Source organism: Rhinopithecus roxellana, chromosome 2 (assembly GCF_007565055.1).
Source record: "Rhinopithecus roxellana isolate Shanxi Qingling chromosome 2, ASM756505v1, whole genome shotgun sequence".
Classification (NCBI taxonomy): Eukaryota; Metazoa; Chordata; class Mammalia; order Primates; family Cercopithecidae; genus Rhinopithecus; species Rhinopithecus roxellana.
The window spans coordinates 109,137,101-109,157,023 of NC_044550.1; the positions used below are offsets into that span (position 1 = coordinate 109,137,101).

A 19,923-nucleotide genomic window follows, 5' to 3' on the forward strand; every position below is an offset into this window, starting at 1 on the left:
ACTGTGGGTTGGATAAAGAAAATATGGTATATGTAGACCATGGAATACTGCACAGCTCTAAAAAAGAACAAAATCATGTCCTTTGTAGCAATATGGATGCAGCTGGAAGTCATTATCCGAAGTGAATTATTGCAGGAATGGAAAACCAAATACTGCGTGTTCTCGCTTATAAGTGGGAGCTAAACATTGGGTACACATGGACATAAAGATGGCAGCAATAGATCCTGGGGATTCCTAGAGGGAATAGGGATTCAAGGACTGAAAAACAACCTGTTGGGTATCATGCTCACTACCTGAGTGATGGGGTCAGTTGTACCCCAGACTTCAGTGTCATGCAGTATGCCCATATAACAAATCCCTTAATCTAAAAAATTGAAATTATAAAAAAATGAGATTAAAGATATTTTCAAAATAAAAAAAGTATATGCCAAATTGTATGTACATGTTTGTTTATATGCTAAGCAAATGAAACACCTTTCAAAATCCATCATGGTACTTAGACTTTTTTTTTTAATTCCTCTACAGAGAAAGAACAGAATCTAGAGCTTGTAGGGCAGCCATCGACATATTTTACTTTAATGTTAAAGAACAAGTCATCAAATTGGTAAGCTCACTGACATGAATTTGTTGGTCTAAGGTTTTTTTCACTAATCCTGAAGCAGCATATTGTTGTCTTAGAAAAGCTTGCATTTGTTGGCAGTATGGTAATAAACTCATTAGAACTATTCATATTCCACATAACTGTTTTTAAACTGAATGTGATACATGTGAAACTAACATTTACTTTTGGAAAATAATGTACATATGTATTTTTTGTTTTGTGTAGCTTAAAGAAAGCCAGATGTTGAAAAATCTGAAAAGGAAGAATGCTAAGGTAAATTATGTATGTGATCAGAGTCATAGAGTCAATACTAACATGTAGGGTTGTGTAAAGACTTGACTCTGGGTTTACAGCCTTTAGAGTGTGAGTAGATTTCATAATCTTGTCAGGCTTTTATTTGGTTGATGTTGTGGTTGATATGGTTGGTATTATTAATGCAAGGTAAGGAATGGGGATCCTAGTCACTTTTGTTTCCTAAGGCTGCACAAGTGTCAAAATAATTGTTTTTATAATTAAAGACAAAAATTTAAGCCTTTTATTAATGTCACAAAGTTAGCTTTTAAAAGACTACCAAGTCCAAAATGACCACTTATATGGATAAATATTAATATATATTTACTGCTTTTGAGGACGTCGAAAAGCACAACCTTTTAGAATAAAGAACTGTCCCAGGTAGGACAGCCTGGGGACCTCATGTCTAGTCCTGGCTTTGCTGCTTCATTGCTATACCACCTATAAACTGTACACCACTGGGTCTGCAGCGGGTGACAAGCCAGCCAACACGAGAGTCTCCTTTGCTTACCTGGAAACGGTTGGACCAAATGGCCTCTGAGCGTCAGAGGTGAATCCAGGAGTGGAAGTCCACCTCTGCATTTAAAATAGAACTAGACTTGAAATACATACATTTTCCTTCCAGTGATTGTAAGCTCTAGGATGTTTTTGTTTTTCTTTCAGTTTTAATCTTTTATTGGTCATTTCTGCATTGCTTATTACCGAATGGGAACATGAATGTCTAACAGTGGAGTATTAGGTAGTCACTAAAAGTGACTCGATGACTAAGATAATAAAATATATTGAAACGTTCCTTTTAAAATACAGAGTGGATCACAACACTCCCCTGCTTTGATAGTTTCCTAGTGCACCTAGATAAAATCTCCTCACTTTACAGGTCACAGGGTCCAGTAAAGACCTGGCCCCTGCTTTCCTCCTGCTTTCCTCTGGTCATTCTAAAGTAGATACCCCTGCTTTTCTTTTCCAGAGTTCTCTCTTCTTTTCCTTTATAGCACATATCACAGGTTGTAAATACATATTGTTTCTGTGTAATGTCTGTCTTCCCCATTAGACCAAAGTCTGTGATGGTAAGAATTGGGTCTGTCTTGTTTTCCACTGCACTTCATTACCTGGCAGCATATGTGGCAGTGCTCAAACAGTTACAAATTAATTTTAACACAAATGATTGTGTTACTTAGATGATTTCAGATATCGAAAAGAAAAGGCAGCGTATGATTGAAGTCCAGGATGAACTGCTTCGGTAAGATACTATCAAATCCTGTTTGAGCACTTACCTAAAAGGATGTAATTATGATGTGTCATTTAGGGGAGTGACACTTGCTGCTGTGTTGTATTAAAGCCCAGGTTATCTTCAAGCTCCAATACTCAGTGAAGGCAGGGTATGTTGCCTAGTTGCCCCACCTTTTGGCAAAGGAGAATTCCACATTGATCTATCTCCACAGATTTCTCAGCTCTAGCCTTAAGAGATATAATGCCTAGATTCCAGAATTCAGCTGCCTGGGTTGAATTCTAGAATCTACACATTAAACTGCTTGAACTGCTTGGGTTGTACCCAAGCTCTGCCACTTACTGGCTGCGCAACCTTGACCAAGTTATTTGATGTCCCAGTGTCTCAGTTGCCTCTTTTGTATATAGGCATAATCATCATCATACCTAGACTTCGGTATTCTCAAATTCTGCCTCTGTCTTTGGTTACTTTTGCTCACATGTGAAAAACATAGAGTGCTGTGGAAATTAGATGAGTACATATATAGAAAGTACGCCACAGGGACAGGCGCACGCAATAAGTGCTGTGTAAGTGTTGACAGTTGTTGTTTATGTTGTTATTGTCGAAGGGTATGCCTTAGAGTGGCATGCATGTGAATCCACTCCCAAGTGTGGGCCAGGTGAACTTACCAGGCCCTGCAGGCCAGGGCTGCCCCCAATTTCTGGTTAGGAAGACTGGAGCACACATCAGGTGGCAGCCCACAAGTATGTTTTGAGGCCACGGCTGTCATGAAAGCTAGAGGCTTGGTAATAAAACAGTGCTAGATGTGCTGTCTGTTCCTGAGCTTAAAAATAGCTTGAGAAAGAAAGTGATATTATCAGAAAATAATGTGTATAATTAAAAGTTGAAACTTTAAAAAACTCATTCAAAACTAAGTTTTTAAAAAGAGCCTGCTAGGTCAGGCACAGTGGCTCACGCCTGTAATCCCAGCACTTTGGGAGGTCAAGATGGGCGGATCACTTGAGGTCAGGAGTTTGAGACCAGCCTGGACAACATAGTGAAACCCCATCTCAAAAATACAAAAATTAGCCGGGTGTGGTGGCGCACACCTGTAATCCGAGCTACTGGGGAGGTTGAAGCACGAGAATCACTTGAACCTGGGAGGCGAAAGTTGCAGGGAACCAAGATCCTGCCGTGCACTCCAGCCTGGGTGACAGAGTGAAACTGTGTCTCAAAAAAAAAAAAAAAGAAAAAAGAGAGACTGCCACAGGAGTTTAAGGGGGAGAAAGCAGTTGTCTAATCTGTTGGTTTCTAAATCGAGTCTCTGGACAGGTGCTGGCCTATGGTAAGGTTTTCATTGACCCAGACCAAAATAAGAAAACTAAAGGCAAGTACAATAAGGAAAGCTAACATTTACAAGCTTCCTATGTGGCAGGGCACTTTCCTAAACACTTTCTATGCTAACTCATCATCACAGTCCTATGAGACAAGTGGTTATAGCTATAGTCAGGCCGTGCCTGGTTACACTTGTCTTCAATGTGAGAGTACTGAGATGAGTTTTTGTGGGTTTTTTTGATCCAGAGTCTCACTCTTGCCCAGGCTGGAGTTCAGTGGCGCTATCTCCGCTCACCGCAAGCTCCGCCTCCCAGGTTCACACCATTCTCCTGCTTCAGCCTCTCAAGTAGCTGGGACTACAGGCGCCCGCCACCACACCAGCTAATTTTTTTTTTTGTATTTTTATTAGAGACAGGGTTTCACTGTGTTAGCCAGGATGGTCTGGATCTCCTGACCTCGTGATCTGCCCACCTCGGCCTCCCAAAGTGAGGGGATTACAGACATGAGCCACCGCACCCGGCCTGAGACATGTTTTAAAGACTGACTTTTGTTTCTTTTCCAGATATAAATTTAGAAGTTGAGAAGTATATTTTGAAAAGGCATAATAAGAAAAACTATGGTATATCATTATTTTAACTTGCTATATGAAAACTTAAGGCACAAGAAGGTAACTTGCCCACGGGCGCAGCCCTAGGTAGTGGGGGAGCCAGGATTCACTGTCAGCTGACTGACTCCAAATCCAGCACTCCTGACCACGACTGCCAGCTCAGTAGTGAGTTTTCCCCAGCGCTGCATTTGTTCAGTGTAAAGGATTGTTAAGGAAGACTTTTCGTGACTCAAGCCGGTAATCCCAGCACTTTGAGAGGCTGAGGCGGGTGGATCAGTGAGGTCAGGAGTTTGAGACCAGCCTGGCCAACATGTTGAAACCCCATCTCTACTAAAAATACAAAAATTAGCTGGGCATGGTAGTGGGCGCCTGTAATCCCAGCTACTTGGGAGGCTGAGGCAGGGGAATCGCTGAGATCATGCCACTGCACTCCAGCCTGGGTGACAGAGCAAGACTCCGTCTCAAAAAAAAAAAAAAAAGATGTTTTTATTAAATTATATTAGAGAATAGTTGTGTTTTAAATCTTTATTTGGCAAAATACAAAATTTGCCGCCTTTGCTCCTCATTTTTTTGTTGGTCCATAAAACCCAAGTTATACCTTTTTATTTTATAGGTGAAGAAACTCAGCCATTGAGAGATGAAACAGTTTGCCCAAGGTCCCATGTTTTCATCCAGGCACTGAACGTCTTACACTGGTTTTATTAGACTTTGGAAAGTGGACAAGATTTGATAAGAGGAAGGAGCACTGGGAAAGCTTTTTGTCCGTGGTTTCTGTGTTAGACTGTAGTGCCTGGCTCCTCCGGCACGAGCCTCTGAATGTTAGTCAAACATACATTTGATCCAGTAGTTCCCAAGACTTGAATGGCTTAATGAATTTCAACATTTATAAGGAATATTCTTCTGTGAATGTCACTGCTAATTATTCATTGTGCATTGTATTTCAGAGATTTTTTTTTTCCTACATTTTAAACCCAGAATCTTTTACACATTCATAGTTTCAGAGCCAAAGCAAGTCATCTAGTTGGCCAACCCCGGTTCTTCACACTCGCTCAGTGTACTTACAACCTCATTTTCACACATGATAGGCTGGTACATTTTATTATATGTCACTTATTTTTGTTTTAGGTTAGAGCCACAGCTGAAACAACTACAAACAAAATATGATGAACTTAAAGAGAGAAAGTCTTCCCTTAGGAATGTAGCATATTTCTTATCTAATTTAAAACAGCTTTATCAAGATTATTCGGATGTTCAAGCAAAAGAACCAAACATAAAGGAAACGGTAACTCCAATTTTACTTTTTACCAGCTTCAGAAGATGATTGCGGGAGGGCATTTTCATGCTAGAGTATCAGAAGCTTTGGGGAAAGACAAACGCAGAGACAGAATTACAGAGTCCACCTAAAATAGTATCGCTATAAGCCAGTGAAACTTCATTATATCAGCACTTTTCTTAGCTACTTAATGAAGGCTGGAGGAGTAATGTCCAGAATTGCTGATTCGTGTAAGATATTTTCACTCGGACAGCTGAATTTCATCAAGGGAAGTGTATATTCTGTCTATAAATCTAAATTGAAAAATCACACTCTGCTGTATTATAATTTTCATTCATATAAGACCACTCAGCCATGTTTGAAAGACCAACCTTTTCTGTTTTGTCTAGCCCATGTTCACAGCATCTTTTACATATGAAAAACAAGCTATTTTCCCATATAAGTGGTAGGTATGATTTTAGAAGCTAAGAAATAGGCTGGGTGTGATGGCTCTCACTTGTAATCATAGCACTTTGGGAGGCTGAGGCAGGTAGATCCCTTGAGCCCAGGAGTTCAAGACCAGCCTTGGGCGATCTGGTGAAACCCTATCTCTACTAAAATACAAAAACTAGCCAGGTGTGGTGGTGCGTGCCTGTAGTCCCAGCTACTCAGGAGGCTGAGGTGGGAAGATCACTTGAGCCCTGGAGGTCCAGGCTGCACTGAGCTGTGATCGCACCACTGCCTGGGTGACAGAGCAAGACTTGTCTCAAAAAAAAAAAAAAAAAAAAGAAACATTAAAAGGGAATATAATGGGAAAACATTTATTGTTTTAATACATTTTGTAGTTGCTTCTGGATTTTTACTGCAGACTTTGCTACTGTTACGCCATCTGCCTCAGATTAATAGAAATGTTTAGGTTCTAGGAAAAAAATTTGTATACCCTAATATAATTTTATATAAAATATGTATAATTATATGTAATGTATACATATTTTATGATCAGATTTGTATTCTTCTAAATTCAATGTTAAGGTTTTGACACTGATCTAAGTTAATTTTCCTGAGCCTAAGATTTGTTTATATATTAGAGATCTGGAAATAGAATGTTTTTAAAGGTATTTTTTTTAATTACCTAACTAGTCCAAAGCTCATGATTTGGAGTTTGGTTACTAAGTTTGGGGAAGTTACCTGTAGCATTGATTCAGCTTGAACATAGTACTTTGGCTAAAAGCGAGGTTTAGTGTCTCTGCCTTGTCTGGAAAACACCACTGGATGAGCATCCTGTTCTTGGCATGACCTCAGTGCCTTCTTGCACTCCTCTTGTCGTAACTGTCACTTTTGCCTTATTGAGTGTAGATATTTGGGCATATGTCTTACTCTAAACATTTAGCGACAAATGTGACTTCTTCCCCTTTATCCCTCCCTAGAGCAGGTGCCCATGGGAGCTTGAACACATTAGTTTGTCAAATATTTGTATAAAATTTCATTATCATGTGTGGTAGTCACAGCATGACAGCTTTTCTGCTGTCATCTTGAAAACATGATATTAAACAGCAAACTAGCAAAGTATGATACAATTCTGTAAGGGGAATTTAATCATGCACCCTTAGATACAATTTGCAACTGGAATTTTGACTTAATTATTTCAAAATCGGGGCTGGGCATGGTGGCTCATGCCTGTAATCCCAGCACTTTGGGAGGCCAAGGTGGGTGGATCACAAGGTCAGGAGTTCAAGACCAGCCTGGCCAACATGGTGAAACCTTGTCTCTACTTAAAAAAAAAAAAAAAAAAAAAAAAAAAGCTGGGTGTGGTGGCAGGCACCTGTAATCCCAGCTACCCGGGAGGCTGAGGCAGAGAACTGCTTGAACCCAGGAGGCGGAGATTGCAGTGAGCCAAGATCACGCCACTGTACTCCAGCCTGCTGACAGAGTGAGACTCCGTCTCATAATGTTAATTATTTCAAAATCATGAATTGGATCTTGTGTTTTATTTTGTGTTGGGTTTGTGTTCTAATTTTAACTTTAATCATTAAGAACATTTGGATTGGCAACCTTTGAGACATTTAATTGATTCTCCCAATAATTTCTTGAGATGATAGATTTGGGGTTTTTTTTTTCTTAGGAACTTTTATGGATCTGGTGTCCTCATTCCATTAGTTCTTTAGTTAAAGTAAAACCTATTTTACAGTTTTCTGTGTTTTAAAATAGACATGATATCAAGCAGACCCTACACAGCACGAGTAGACTTGCCAAAACCAAGCCTTGACGTGTCCCAGGCATGATTTCCTGTCTTCAGCAATAGAGATGATACAGTTCTTTGAATCAACTGGTCTTCTGGGATAAGAAGATCAGTTCAAGCTTTGCAGAGCAGCTCCCTAGCAACTTTGTGATCAATTATGTTCTAAGGAAATGGATTAAAACCAGTTGTCCTTAATGGTCCTAGTTAAAAATGAGAGGAGTAGTAGTTAATGGAAAGCTCAATCAAAATTTGCATTGGTCATAAGACTGGACTACGTAAGGACAAGGTTGTAAGTTTTTGATATTGCTAATTATGTAAGTTTTTTTCTTTCAACAGTATGATTCATCCAGCCTTCCAGCCCTGTTATTTAAAGCAAGAACACTTTTGGGAGCCGAAAGCCACCTGCGAAATATCAACCATCAGTTAGAGAAGCTCCTTGACCAGGAATGAGAAGAGCAATCTACTAAAATGTGCCCACAGGAAGACTAGTCTCATGCTGTTACCTTCTGAAACTGTACTTTTATAAATAAATTGTTTTGCAAAGAAGTTACGGCCTACTTGCCAGAATCTAAAATTTGTTACTCAAATTAAATGGCTGTGAACAATGTTAAATAGCATCAGTTTGTCCAATAGTTTTAGAGGCCATAATCATCTTTTCTGGTTGTAATTTTAAAATGTTGACCCCTTAATCAGCCCCAGATATGAGCTGTAATAAACCTGTAAAATTAAGTTGATGTGAACGTAATTTTGATTAGTTAAGGCAATTTCTATTGAATTTAAGTACATCAAAGGCTAAATTTTAATAAAATTGGTTTATAGAAGTAAAAAACAAAAATTGGAAAGCAAAGTGATAAAACTTATCAGGTTGAATGATATATTTATCAAATCTCACAGACATCAGGCAAATTATAGCCTGTTGACAAAAGTGTCCATAGTGAATTAGCTACTCTTGTAATACTTCTATAATTAGCTCATCAGGAATTTCATCCGCTTCATTGTTATAACTGAGAAGACTGTTCTCTGCAGCTTCAGCTAATTCAGCATCTTCAGTAGCTTCTAAAAAATAAGCATCATCAATGCCATTATCCCAGACAGCATCAGCAGATGTACCTGTTGACAGCTTGCTAGGTGATGGTTTATGAGGATTCTGGGTTTCATTGCTCATAGTTTCATCTGCTTCATCTGTTGTCAACTCTTCTTCCTTTATTTCAGTGGTGAAGGGTGAGAGAGTGGGACAGGAAAATATTTACTCAGGATATGTGATTTAACCATATACTCTATGTTGAAGTAAGGTATTAAGTGACAGATACTAAAGTGAATATGCTGAAGGAATGCTGTCTCCGATAGCTCACCATGGGAATGAGTGCACTGATGCAAACATTGGTGCACCGAAGCTCAGACACACTTGAAACTCCAAATTTGAAATCACCTGCAGTGCTGTGACACATACTTTTCAATATTCCCCGATAGAGGAAGAGTGAGAGTAGATTTAATTTTTTAACAAGTGGACAGTCCAGCTGAAGACAAATCAAGATAAATTTGCTACCTTTACAATGGACTTATACCATGCTTTAAATTTTAAAGTATTTAGAAAATTATAAACATGGATTGAAAAAAGATTAAAAACAGTTGCCAAAATATGACTGGATTGTATATTACATAATAGTATTGTATCAATTATTTTACCATAGAATGTCTTCAGTATAGACGTTTAGTTGATCCTCTCAAAAAATTATGTAAAGAATGTCCTTATTCAGTGCCGTGGCACGTGCCTGTAATCCCAGCTACTTGGGAGGCTGAGACAGGACGACTGCTTGAGGCCAGGAGTTTGAGACCAGCCCGGGCAACATGATACCCCCTTCTCATTAAAAAATCTACAGAATGTTTTATTCTTCAGCTATGTGCTTAGGAGATGAAGGGTTTTGATGTCTGCAGTTTGAGTCATCAAAAATAAGAATGCATATGTATATACAGTAGAAGGAGAAAACGAATGTTGCCAAATGTTAACAAATGGCAAATCTCAATGAAAGACAGCAGAGTTCCTTATTCTTGTACATTTCTGTAGGTCAGACCTTTACATTAAATTTAAAATCGGGTCACCAATGAAATAAAATGATCAGTGCAATAGAAAAGCAGGTATAAATAAAACCAACTGGTAATTTAGTTTAAAATATTTTTTGAAAAACCAGATGAAGCACGAGGCAAAATGTTAACTGAAAACCAAGTGATAGCTACATGGGTGTTCATTATATATTTTATTATTTTAAAAAGTTATGTCCAAGTGGTAATACTGTACACCAATGGTACTTTCAACTTGGCATTTTTGATGTGTTACTGGATAAGCGGAAAAAGCTTAAAAATCCACTGCAACCACAAATATCTAAATCACAATCCAGACCAACAAGGATGATACAATCCTCCTCCTCTGGGAGACAGTTTATTTTTTTAAATTTACTTTGCTCTTATTTCAAAACACATTTTAACCTGGTATTTTGCCAGAGAATTTGGCTATCAGTTATTTTATGTCCAGCTCTTGCAGACCAAGAATGGAATTTCCACCATTTCAAACGGATGGAGTTTTTTCGAGAGACATGTTACAACTTGAGTAGATACCAGATTGAATTTTCTAGACTATACACCCAATCACTTGTTCTGCTTGTAGCAGGTAACTTTATTCTAACCATAACACTATAAAGGAAAAAGCTGATAGATGTGACCAAAAAAAACAAAAACACAAACTAAAACCTAAAAGTAAAAGAAATATGTCAAAAAGAGTACTTAAGTTATTGCAAAAAAGTTACAGAAAAATGGATAGAGGACAGGTACACTTCATTATAGAAATACTAATAGGGAATCTGAAAAAAGTTCATTAAAGAAATGCAAATTAAAACAACTGAGGTACTGCATTTTTGCCTATCAGATTAGTAGTGATTCGAGGTAAACAAGCAGTGTTGGCAAAGTGTGAGGTAATAGGTGCTCTCAAATTTGTGGAGGTCTAATATCCTATACTTTGCATGGAGAGCAATTTGTACCACTGAAAATATTTGTGACACTTCAAGTAGAAAAAAATGAAATAGTATGTGTGCTATCACAATGAACATACATAAATTCTCGAAGGTACATGCCAAACCATTTGTATAATTTATCTCTGGTCAAATGAGGAAGATTCCTCTTTTGCTTTTTGTGTATTTCCTAATTTTATGTATTTTTTTGTTGTTTTTGAGGCAGTCTCGCTCTGTCTGCCAGGCTGGAGTGTAGTGGCATGATATCAGCTCACTGCAACCTCCGCCTACAGGGTTCAAGGGATTCTCCTGCCTCAGCCTCCTGAGTAGCTGGGATTATAGGCATGGGCCACCACACCTGGCTAATTTTTGTATTTTTAGTAGAGATGGGGTTTCTCCATGTTGGCCAGGCTGGTCTCAAACTCATGATCTCAAGTGATCCGCCTGCCTCGCCCTCTTAAAGTGCTGGGATTACAGGCCTGAGCCACCGTGCCCGACCTAATTTTATGTATTTTCAATTCATTCTACAATGCATGTTAATTATTTGGGTAAATAAAAATCTTTAAGAGAAAAATGTTGGTTTGACAATCGGGTAATAACCTACCAAAATTAAAACTGAATATGCCCTTTAACACAATTCTACTTCTAGAAATTCATCCTACAGATACAAACGTTCAAAGAAACACAAAGATAGTATTTTGTTCTTTGAAAAGCAAAATATGGGAAACTTCTTAAATGTCTGGGACTGATGAAATTGTACACCTTCTCAAGCAGCAGTGAAAAACAACATGTGTATTAGGTATGTGCTGAAACGGGAAAATCACTACAATATATTCCTACAATACAGTCATAAGTGAAAATAAGGTAGCAAATGGGTTTCAAAGCTATTTGGACACTCGTGGCTCAGGTATACTATTGTACCAATAACTCCCTGGTAAGGAGAAAGACTAAAATCTGTACTTACCTCTTTGAAAAGAAACGGGAGACATACTTCAGCAGGCAATGGGAAACCTGAATCAGAAAGACAGCAAAACTATTACATATGATAGCTATCTAATTTTTACTTTGTGGTAAATGTAAAAATTAGTAACTCACAGTCAGATCTGAAGTTTTCTGCTTTACATACAGGGTCATGACATTTTTGATACCAAACTTCATTTTTCAGATCAACCAGAATCCTTTATGTTAAAAAAAAAAAAAAAGTATTAATACCAAGACTGGGTAGAAAACAAAATCCAGCTGCATGCTGTTCCAAAAAAAATTCCTAAAACTTACAAAGATGGAGAAAAATTAAAAAGTGAACAGATAAAAATAGATACATACCAACCAAAACAGTGGTTGCCAAAAATCACACAAAATGAACTGCAGAGCAAAAAGTAGATACAAAAGTTCCCCCAGGAAGATACAACAATTCTCAACCTGTATTCACCAAATAATACAGCTGCATCTTTGTAGAGCTGGGTTTTGGGGTGTGGTTATAATAAAAAGCACCATTAACATCAGGCCAGGCGCCGTGGCTCACACCTGTAATCCCAGCACTTAGGGAGGCCAAGGTGGGTGGATCACAAGGTCAGGAGTTTGAGACCTGCCTGGCCAACATGGTGAGACCCCATCTCTAATAAAAATACAAAAAAAATTAGCCAGGAGTGGTGGCGGGCACCGGTAATCCCCGCTACTCAGGGGGCTGAGGCAGGAGAATTGCTTGAACCCGGGAGGCGGAGGTTGCAGTGAGCCGAGATCGCGCCACTGCACTCCAGCCTGGGTGACAGAGCAAAGCTCCGTCTCAAAAAAGTACCATTAACATCAACAGAGAACAAGGTATGAGTTAGGGAGGCCAGGTGTCTAATCTGATTCCAAGGTTTAAGAGTGCATACATAGGCCTGGTGAGGTGGTTCACACCTGTAATCCCAGCATTTTGGGAGGCTGAGGTGGGAGGATAGCTGGCCAACCTGGGCAACAGAGAGAGACCCCATCTACAAAAAATTTAAAAATTAACCAGCCATGGTGGCACACCTGTAGTCTAAACTACTCGAGAGGCTGAAGCAGGAATATCGCTCAAGCCCAGGAGATGAAAGCTGCAGTGAGCCGTTGCACTCTGTCCTCAAGCCTGGGCCGTGCCACTGCACTCAAGCCTGGGTGACAGGGTGAGACCCTGTCTCAAAAAAATGAAAAAAAGGAGAGTACACATCCCATTAAGTAATCATATTTAGGAATGAAATAGAAGTTTGGTTGTTTGTTTGTTTTAGTTTCTGGATACTGTTATTCAAACTGCCACTAAACTGCTAGGACAGAACACCTACCAAGGTGTTTCACTAAACTGCTAGGACAGAACAACTACCGAGGTGTTTGACGTTCATTACCAGAGCTCGGGTATTCCTTTCGGCCTCAGAGAAAACGTGAAAAAACAAAGACGCCAGGGGAACCATGAACCAAGAAAATCTGGGAACTTCTGGACCAAATGCTAGGCGTTCAGTCCTTCCCTACAGAATGCTCTTTGCAGGACGCTTCTGATTTTAGAACTGCATTTGGTAGGTCAGTCTGGAATGGATGCATTATGAGGCACGCTTTCCGGAACGTCACCCAGCTGTGCAACGGGAGTCTACAATGCAGGTGAGCCATAACCTCGGTGCTTCCCGCTGTGCGCAGGGTTGCTCACCTCTGCCCCGGGTTTCCGCGTGAGTCAGAAAGAGCAGATGCCCTGGGCCTTGCTCTGCCCCATTTGTGCCTTTTCATTCCTTGCATTCTTACATTATTAGTAAAGCTTGATACTGGGCAAGATTTCTGATGTGCGTGGATGTAATTCCATTATCCAATCCTCAACTTCATTAATCAGGGAAATTCCCATGAAAACCACAATATTGTTTTATATTTGCCAGATGAGCAAAACCAATTTTTTAATCCTAACAATACAAAAGTGTTGGTGAGAACATGGAACAGTAGAAAAATCTCAAAACACTGCTGGCGGGACTATAAACTGGCACATCCATTTGGGAAAACAATTTATGATCTAGTAAAATTAAATATGTACATATTCCACGACACAGCAAGTCCACTTTGAGAAAGCCTTGCACGTGTATCCTAGGTGCTATGTACAAGAAGGTTCCCACCTTCATGGTTTATAATAGCAACCCCAATGTCCACTGTGGGAAAATAAACTGTGGCATATTTCTATTTACGTACATGGCATGCGGCACAATAATGACCCGAATAAACAACAGCCGCGCGCTGCAACGTGGGTGAGAATCACAGACACGCTGCCGCAAAGCGAGGGAAAGGATGCAGTTTAAAAACAAGCAAAAGAAAACAGTATACTGTTTATGGCCGGGCGTGGTGGCTCACGCCTGTAATCCCAACACTTTGGGAGGCTGAGGCGGGCGGATCACCTGAGGTCGGGAGTTCGAGACCAGCCTGACCAACATGGAAACCCCGTCTCTACTAAAAATACAAAAAATTAGCTGGGCATAGTGGTGCACGCCTGTAATCCCAGTTACTTGGGAGGCTGAGGCAGGAGAATTGCGTGAACCCGGGAGACAGAGGTTGCAGTGAGCCAAGATCGTGCGATTGTACCCCAGCCTGGGCAACAAGAGTGAAACTGTCTCAAAAAAAAAAAAAAAAAAAAAAAAAACAAAAACAGTATATTTTAGAGATATGAACGTATATGGAAAAATCATGAAAACAAGGAAAAGATGAACACAAATCGGGACACTGGCCACCATCTCTGAGGGCCAGGGAGAGAGGGAAATTGGGGTTGGGCCCACAGGTGCTTCTGAGGTTTGATCAGGTTCTGGTTCTTAAGGTGGGTGGCAGATATGACAGGTGGTCATTTTAGTCTTTAAAATGTGCGTATAAAAGTGTGTTATCAGCTGGGTGTGGTGGCTCACACCTGTAATCCCAGCACTTTGGGAGGCTAGGGCGGGCAGATCACTTGAGGTCAGGAGTTTGAGACCAGCCCGGCCAACATGGTGAAACTCCATCTCTACTAAAATTACAAAAAGTAACTGGGCGTGGTAGCACGCACTTGTAATCCCAGCTACTTGGGAGGCTGAGGCAGGAGAATCACTTGAACCAAGGAAGCGGAGGTTGCAGTGAGCTGAGATCATGCCACTGCACTCCAGCCTAGCGACAGAGCGAGATTCTGTCTCAGAAAATAAAAAAAAAGTGTGTTATCTATACTTTTGTATGTAAGATACATTCTATGGTTAAAAAATAGAATAGATCATGGAGACATAATACAAGGTGTTATGATCACTATGTGATAATGATTTTTTGGTAAGTTAATATGCATACAAAAAAGAACAGAAGATACATCAACTGATAGCTGCAGTTATATCCCGACTGTAGCACTGATCTCCTTCATGTTTTCTATGTTATAGCTTTGTGTATTGAACCTACAGTTTTTGCAAGCTTTTTTTAAACTGAATTAATCTAAATACATCAAGTATGGCACCGAACCATGCTACCCAATGTCCAGCTTCCCAGCAAGAGCTTCCCGAACCTCTCCCCACGTCCAGCACACAGGCCACATATGCTCGATGATACGGGAGTTGGTTTGACATGAAATAAAAAACAGCAAAATTTCTCACATCATAACTGATAACTACTGGGTATCTATTTATCTCTATTCTAATCACATCCTTTTATGTTTTAAAGTTCTATTTCTGGCTTTACTTCATTCTTTACTTTCCCTCCTCTTCCCGTGGGCATTTTATAGAAAATCTCTGAAACAGGGCCTGGCATATATACCAAGCATTCAATAAATACTAGTTCCCTCAATACCACGCTGTGTCTTGAACAAGTTAACACAATCCTAGCTCCAGTTCTTCACGATAACTGAGGAGATTCCTTCTTGCCTAAACCTGCGCACTTTCAACGTAGAGTCCATAATGTGGCAAGGGCCAATGGCAACAGGAAGGAGAGGCACGCTTCCCATCCTCACGGCACCCCGCCCACAGCCTTCTCCCAGCCCTACTCAACCCCACCTTTGTCCTCTCCAGATATACTAAGGGGTTATTATCTTAGCAAATAAAGTACACATAAAACTGATGTGCTAGAAGCGATGCAATAATTACATTGAAATTAAATATTATGCAATGCTAACCATATACAACAAATAGAAACTTAATACAACAGCTGGGCGCAGTGGCTCACTCCTATAATTCCAGCACTTTGGGAGGCTGAGGCGGGTGGATCACAAGGTCAGGAGTTGGAGACCAGCCTGGCCAACACGGTAAAACCCCATCTCTACTAAAAATACAAAAATTAGCTGGGCGTGGTGGCAGGCGCCTATAATCCCAGCTACTTAGGAGGCTGAGGCAGCAGAATTGCTGGAACTCAGGGAGCGGAAGTTGCAGTGAGCCACAATCATGCCACTGCACTCCAGCCTGGGCAACAGAGCAAGACTTCGTCTTGGAAGAAAAAAAAAGAAATTTAATACAACTAAATTTATTTTTAAAACAAAATAGTTTTCATAGTCACAACTTTATTTAAAAGTTATAAACATCTAAAATATAATATTGGTTAAATACACATCAATCATTAATATTACTTACATTATATTATTACTCTTATGGGCTCTTCCAATGTTTTCACACCACCGATATTTACAAATATCATAAACCATTAATTCTTCTGGGAAAAAGTAGTTCCAACGCCGAATTCCTAAAATGCAAATAATGTTTCTAAAGGTACTGTCACTCTGTCACATACCAGTTAACAAAGGATGAGATTAACTTTACCTCCTTTAATGCCATCTTTATTCACCAAAGAAAGAACAAAATGATCCACTTCAGGATACGGAGAACACTGACAACCTTCAGTGGCTTCTACTGCAACAGAGAGAACGATTTATAAATTACAATAGCTGAAAGCTGAGAAGTCACATTTTGATTAAATGCTGTTGAGTACAATTATGGGTTTTGCAATCTCTCGGCCTTCCCTCACTTCTTGCAATTTCAGTCAATTCATGTTTGTTATACTACAAGGAAGCAGGTAAAAGTCAAACCTCTCAATTAGGTCAAATGTTAACTAATTTCATAAAAAGCGTTTGAATTAATTTCAACTGCTGTCTTCATTTTGGCAAACAGAAAGGCAGTCCCTCACGTCCAGAACAGGCCTAGCTCCATCAGCCAGGTCTTGGTGTTGCCATGCGCTAGCCTGGCACGCCTACCTCAGCCTGGGCATTGTCCTGTGAACACAGGCACTCACAGAACGTGAACAACAGATAAGGCCCCTGTGGTCATGATAACCACTGGGTAATCATGTCCGAACACAGACAAAACAGGAACATCTTCCAAACCACAAAAATGACCAACACCCCGATCCTAGCTAACATAAGCAACTGCTGGGGTTTTTGTTTGTTCGTTTGTTTTTAACAAATTACAGTGTTAATTTCTATTCTGATTTCCCTTCAGTTAAGCTTTACTAAGAAAACCAGTCACAGAATTGTGCCTGTCAACACCCAACTCAGAACAAACCCCAGGGTTCCTGGTATACTGCCCCCAGCCACCCATTCCAAGCGCAAATCCAATCCTCCCGGTCCTTTCCAACCCCTCTTCCCGAGATGCCCCACTTGACTGAGGTTCCCCATGGTGTGTGCCGGCCATTGCTTCCCTGGCAATACACTCAGCTGACCTGCTACAGGTGTGTGCCCTGAGGCCTTTAGCTGGAAGGTACTGACAATCCAATTATATTTTCTAAAAAGCTACTGTAGTAATTTAAAATGACCTATTTTAAGTATCGTTTAATTTTTTTTTTTCTTGAGATGGAGTCTTGCTCTGTCACCCAGGCTGGAGTGCAGTGGCGCGATCTCGGCTCACTGCAACCTCCGCCTCCCGGGTTCAAGCGATTCTCCTGCCTCAGCCTCTGGAGTGGCTGGGACTACAGGCGCCCACCACCACGCCCGGCTAATTTTTGTACTTTTAGTAGAGATGGGGGTTTCCCTATGTTGGTCAGGCTGGTCTCAAACTCTTGACCTCATGATCCGCCTGCTTTGGCCTCCCAAAGTGCTGGGATTACAGGCGTGAGCCACTGAACCCAGCCAGTATCATTTAATTTTTTTTTTTTTTTTTGAGACGGAGTCTCGCTCTGTCGCCCAGGCTGGAGTACAGTGGCGCAATCTCGACTCACTGCAAGCTCCGCCTCCAGGGTTCACACCATTCTGTCTCAGCCTCCGGAGTAGCTGGGACTACAGGTGCCGCCACCACGCCCGGCTAATTTTTTGTAATTTTAGTAGAGACGGGGTTTTAGCGTGGTCTGGATCTCCTGACCTTGTGATCCGAGTTTGCTTTAAACGAAGTTTATGTTTCACTTACAAAAATGATATATATAATTGGAGAAATATTGGAAAATATATTAATGTGGAAATGTGAGAAGCGGACTCTAAATCAATGTCTATAAATACATATGAAACAGAAGAAAATAAACATAAGAAAATGTTATCCATATTTTAAAGTAAGCTTGTAATCATACTATACACATAATTTTAGAGACTACTTTTTCTTTTAACATCACAAATGGGTGTTTTCCACATTATACAGGCTTCATAAATTTAAATTAAACAGCTAGAGGATTTCATAGTATAGAACCAATTCACTTTTGCTGTACATTTAGATTGCTTTCAGTTTTTCATTATTATAAATAACAACAATATACGAACATATGTGTATAAAAATGTTTACTGGAGGGTTTATGTAAGAATATTTGAAAAAAAACACTCTATGTTCTTCAATAGAGGAATGGACAAGTTATGACAGAGCTGTACCATGAAAAACTACACAACCATTACAAGACTGAGGAAGATCTCTCTACATATATTGGAAACATAGGAAAAGCTCTTCTAGGTTAAATAGAAAATGACTGCAGTATTTACCTGACTGATTGTGGACAGAAGGGTGAAAAACAAACTTAAGTTTTCATTTTGTTATGTGTGTATTTTATACAAATAACCTACATTATTTTTGTAGTTTTTCGAAAAACACCATAAAATGAAAATTAGTGAATATATATATATATATATATATATATATATATATTTTTTTTTTTTTTTTTTTTTTTTTTTTTTTTGTGACGGAGTCTCACCCTTGTTGCCCTGGCTGGAGTGCAGTGGCACGATCTCAGCTCACCGCAACCTCCACCTCCCAGGTTCAAGCGATTCTCTTGCCTCAGTCTCCCGAGTAGCTGGGATTACAGGCACCTGTCACCATGCCTGGGTAATTTTTTTTGTTGTTGAGACAGAGTCCCGCTTTGTTGCCCAGGCTGGAGTGCAGTGGTCGGATCTCAGCTCACTGCAAGCTCCGCCTCCCAGGTTTATGCCATTCTCCCGCCTCAGCCTCCCAAGTAGCTGGGACTACAGGCACCCGCCACCTCGCCCGGCTAGGTTTTTATATTTTTTAGTAGAGACGGGGTTTCACCGTGTTAGCCAGGATGGTCTCGATCTCCTGACCTCGTGATCTGCCCGTCTTGGCCTCCCAAGCCCAGGTAATTTTTATATTTTTACTGATTTCACCATGTTGGCCAGGCTGTTCTCAAACTCCTGAACTCAGGTGATCCACCCACCTCGGCCTCCCAAAGTACTTGGATTAGAGCATGAGCCACCACGCCTGGCGAATACTTCTTAATAAACATCTTTTTCATACTTTTTGCATTTGAGATAGAAACCCTGAAGTAGATGAGTGATTGATTGATTAATTGACTGGCTGAGACAGGGTGTGATTCTGCTGCCCAGGCTGGAGTGCAATGGCACCATTAAGACTCAGTGCAGCTTCAACCTCCTGGCCTCAAGAGATCCTCCTGCCTCAGCCTCCTGAGTGGCTGGGACTACAGGCATGCACCACAACTCCTGGCTAATTTTTAGATTTTTTTGTAGAGATAGGGCTTTGCTAAGTTGCTCAGGATTGTCCCTAACTCCTGGGCTCAAGCGATCCTCCCGCTTCAGTCTCCCAAAGTGCTGGAATTACAGGTGGGAGCCACTGTGCCTGGCAAGAGGTAGTTTTTGCAAGATCAGTGATTATGAATACTTAACATTTAAGATTTTAAAGGCAAAACAGATTCTGTATCCTTACATTTTGATAGGAAAATTTTTTTTTTTAATTACCTGAAGTAGCTGGGTACACTGGCTTGTACCTGTAATCCCAGCATTTTGGGAGGCTGAGGCAGACAGATCATCTGAGCCCAGGAGTTCGAGACCAGTCTGGGCAACATGGTGAAATCTCATCTCTACTAAAATTACAAAAATTAGCTGGGCATGATGGTGCACGCCTGTTGACCTAACTACTCTGGAAGCTGAGGCAGGAGGATGGCTTGAGCCTGGAAGGAGGAGGCTGCAGTGAGCCGAGATTGCACCACTGCACTCCAGCCTGGGTGACAAAGAGATGCTGTCTTAAAAAGAAAAC

General features: G+C 40.4%; 2 protein-coding genes across 21 annotated transcripts in view; one reads left to right on the forward strand and one right to left on the reverse strand.

Annotated features, from left to right (window-relative positions):
• Window positions 1-8,272, forward strand: part of CENPU (centromere protein U) — a 42,066-nt gene extending 33,794 nt beyond the window's left edge. For 2 of the 7 annotated variants that reach the window (XM_010377930.2, XM_030918746.1), the window contains exons 9-13: window positions 526-604; window positions 827-874; window positions 2,071-2,132; window positions 5,167-5,323; window positions 7,869-8,272. In XM_010377930.2, coding sequence (XP_010376232.2) covers window positions 526-604; window positions 827-874; window positions 2,071-2,132; window positions 5,167-5,323; window positions 7,869-7,982 — 460 coding nt within the window. In that variant the 3' untranslated portion in view covers window positions 7,983-8,272. Of the gene's footprint in view, window positions 1-525; window positions 605-826; window positions 875-2,070; window positions 2,133-3,996; window positions 4,054-5,166; window positions 5,324-7,868 lie in introns of those variants that run through there. The other 5 variants (XM_030918761.1, XR_749559.2, XM_030918749.1 and 2 more) reach the window with 5 other exon arrangements.
• Window positions 8,273-8,303: 31 nt separating this feature from the next.
• PRIMPOL (primase and DNA directed polymerase) overlaps window positions 8,304-19,923 on the reverse strand; it is a 42,810-nt gene continuing 31,190 nt past the window's right edge. For 10 of the 14 annotated variants that reach the window (XM_010377925.2, XM_030918689.1, XM_030918721.1 and 7 more), the window contains 5 exons: window positions 16,270-16,359; window positions 16,084-16,192; window positions 11,630-11,712; window positions 11,499-11,545; window positions 8,314-8,733 (listed from right to left, as the gene is read on the reverse strand). In XM_010377925.2, coding sequence (XP_010376227.1) covers window positions 8,476-8,733; window positions 11,499-11,545; window positions 11,630-11,712; window positions 16,084-16,192; window positions 16,270-16,359 — 587 coding nt within the window. In that variant the 3' untranslated portion in view covers window positions 8,314-8,475. Of the gene's footprint in view, window positions 8,734-11,498; window positions 11,546-11,629; window positions 11,713-16,083; window positions 16,193-16,269; window positions 16,360-19,923 lie in introns of all 14 variants that reach the window. The other 4 variants (XM_010377926.2, XM_030918701.1, XM_030918739.1 and 1 more) reach the window with 2 other exon arrangements.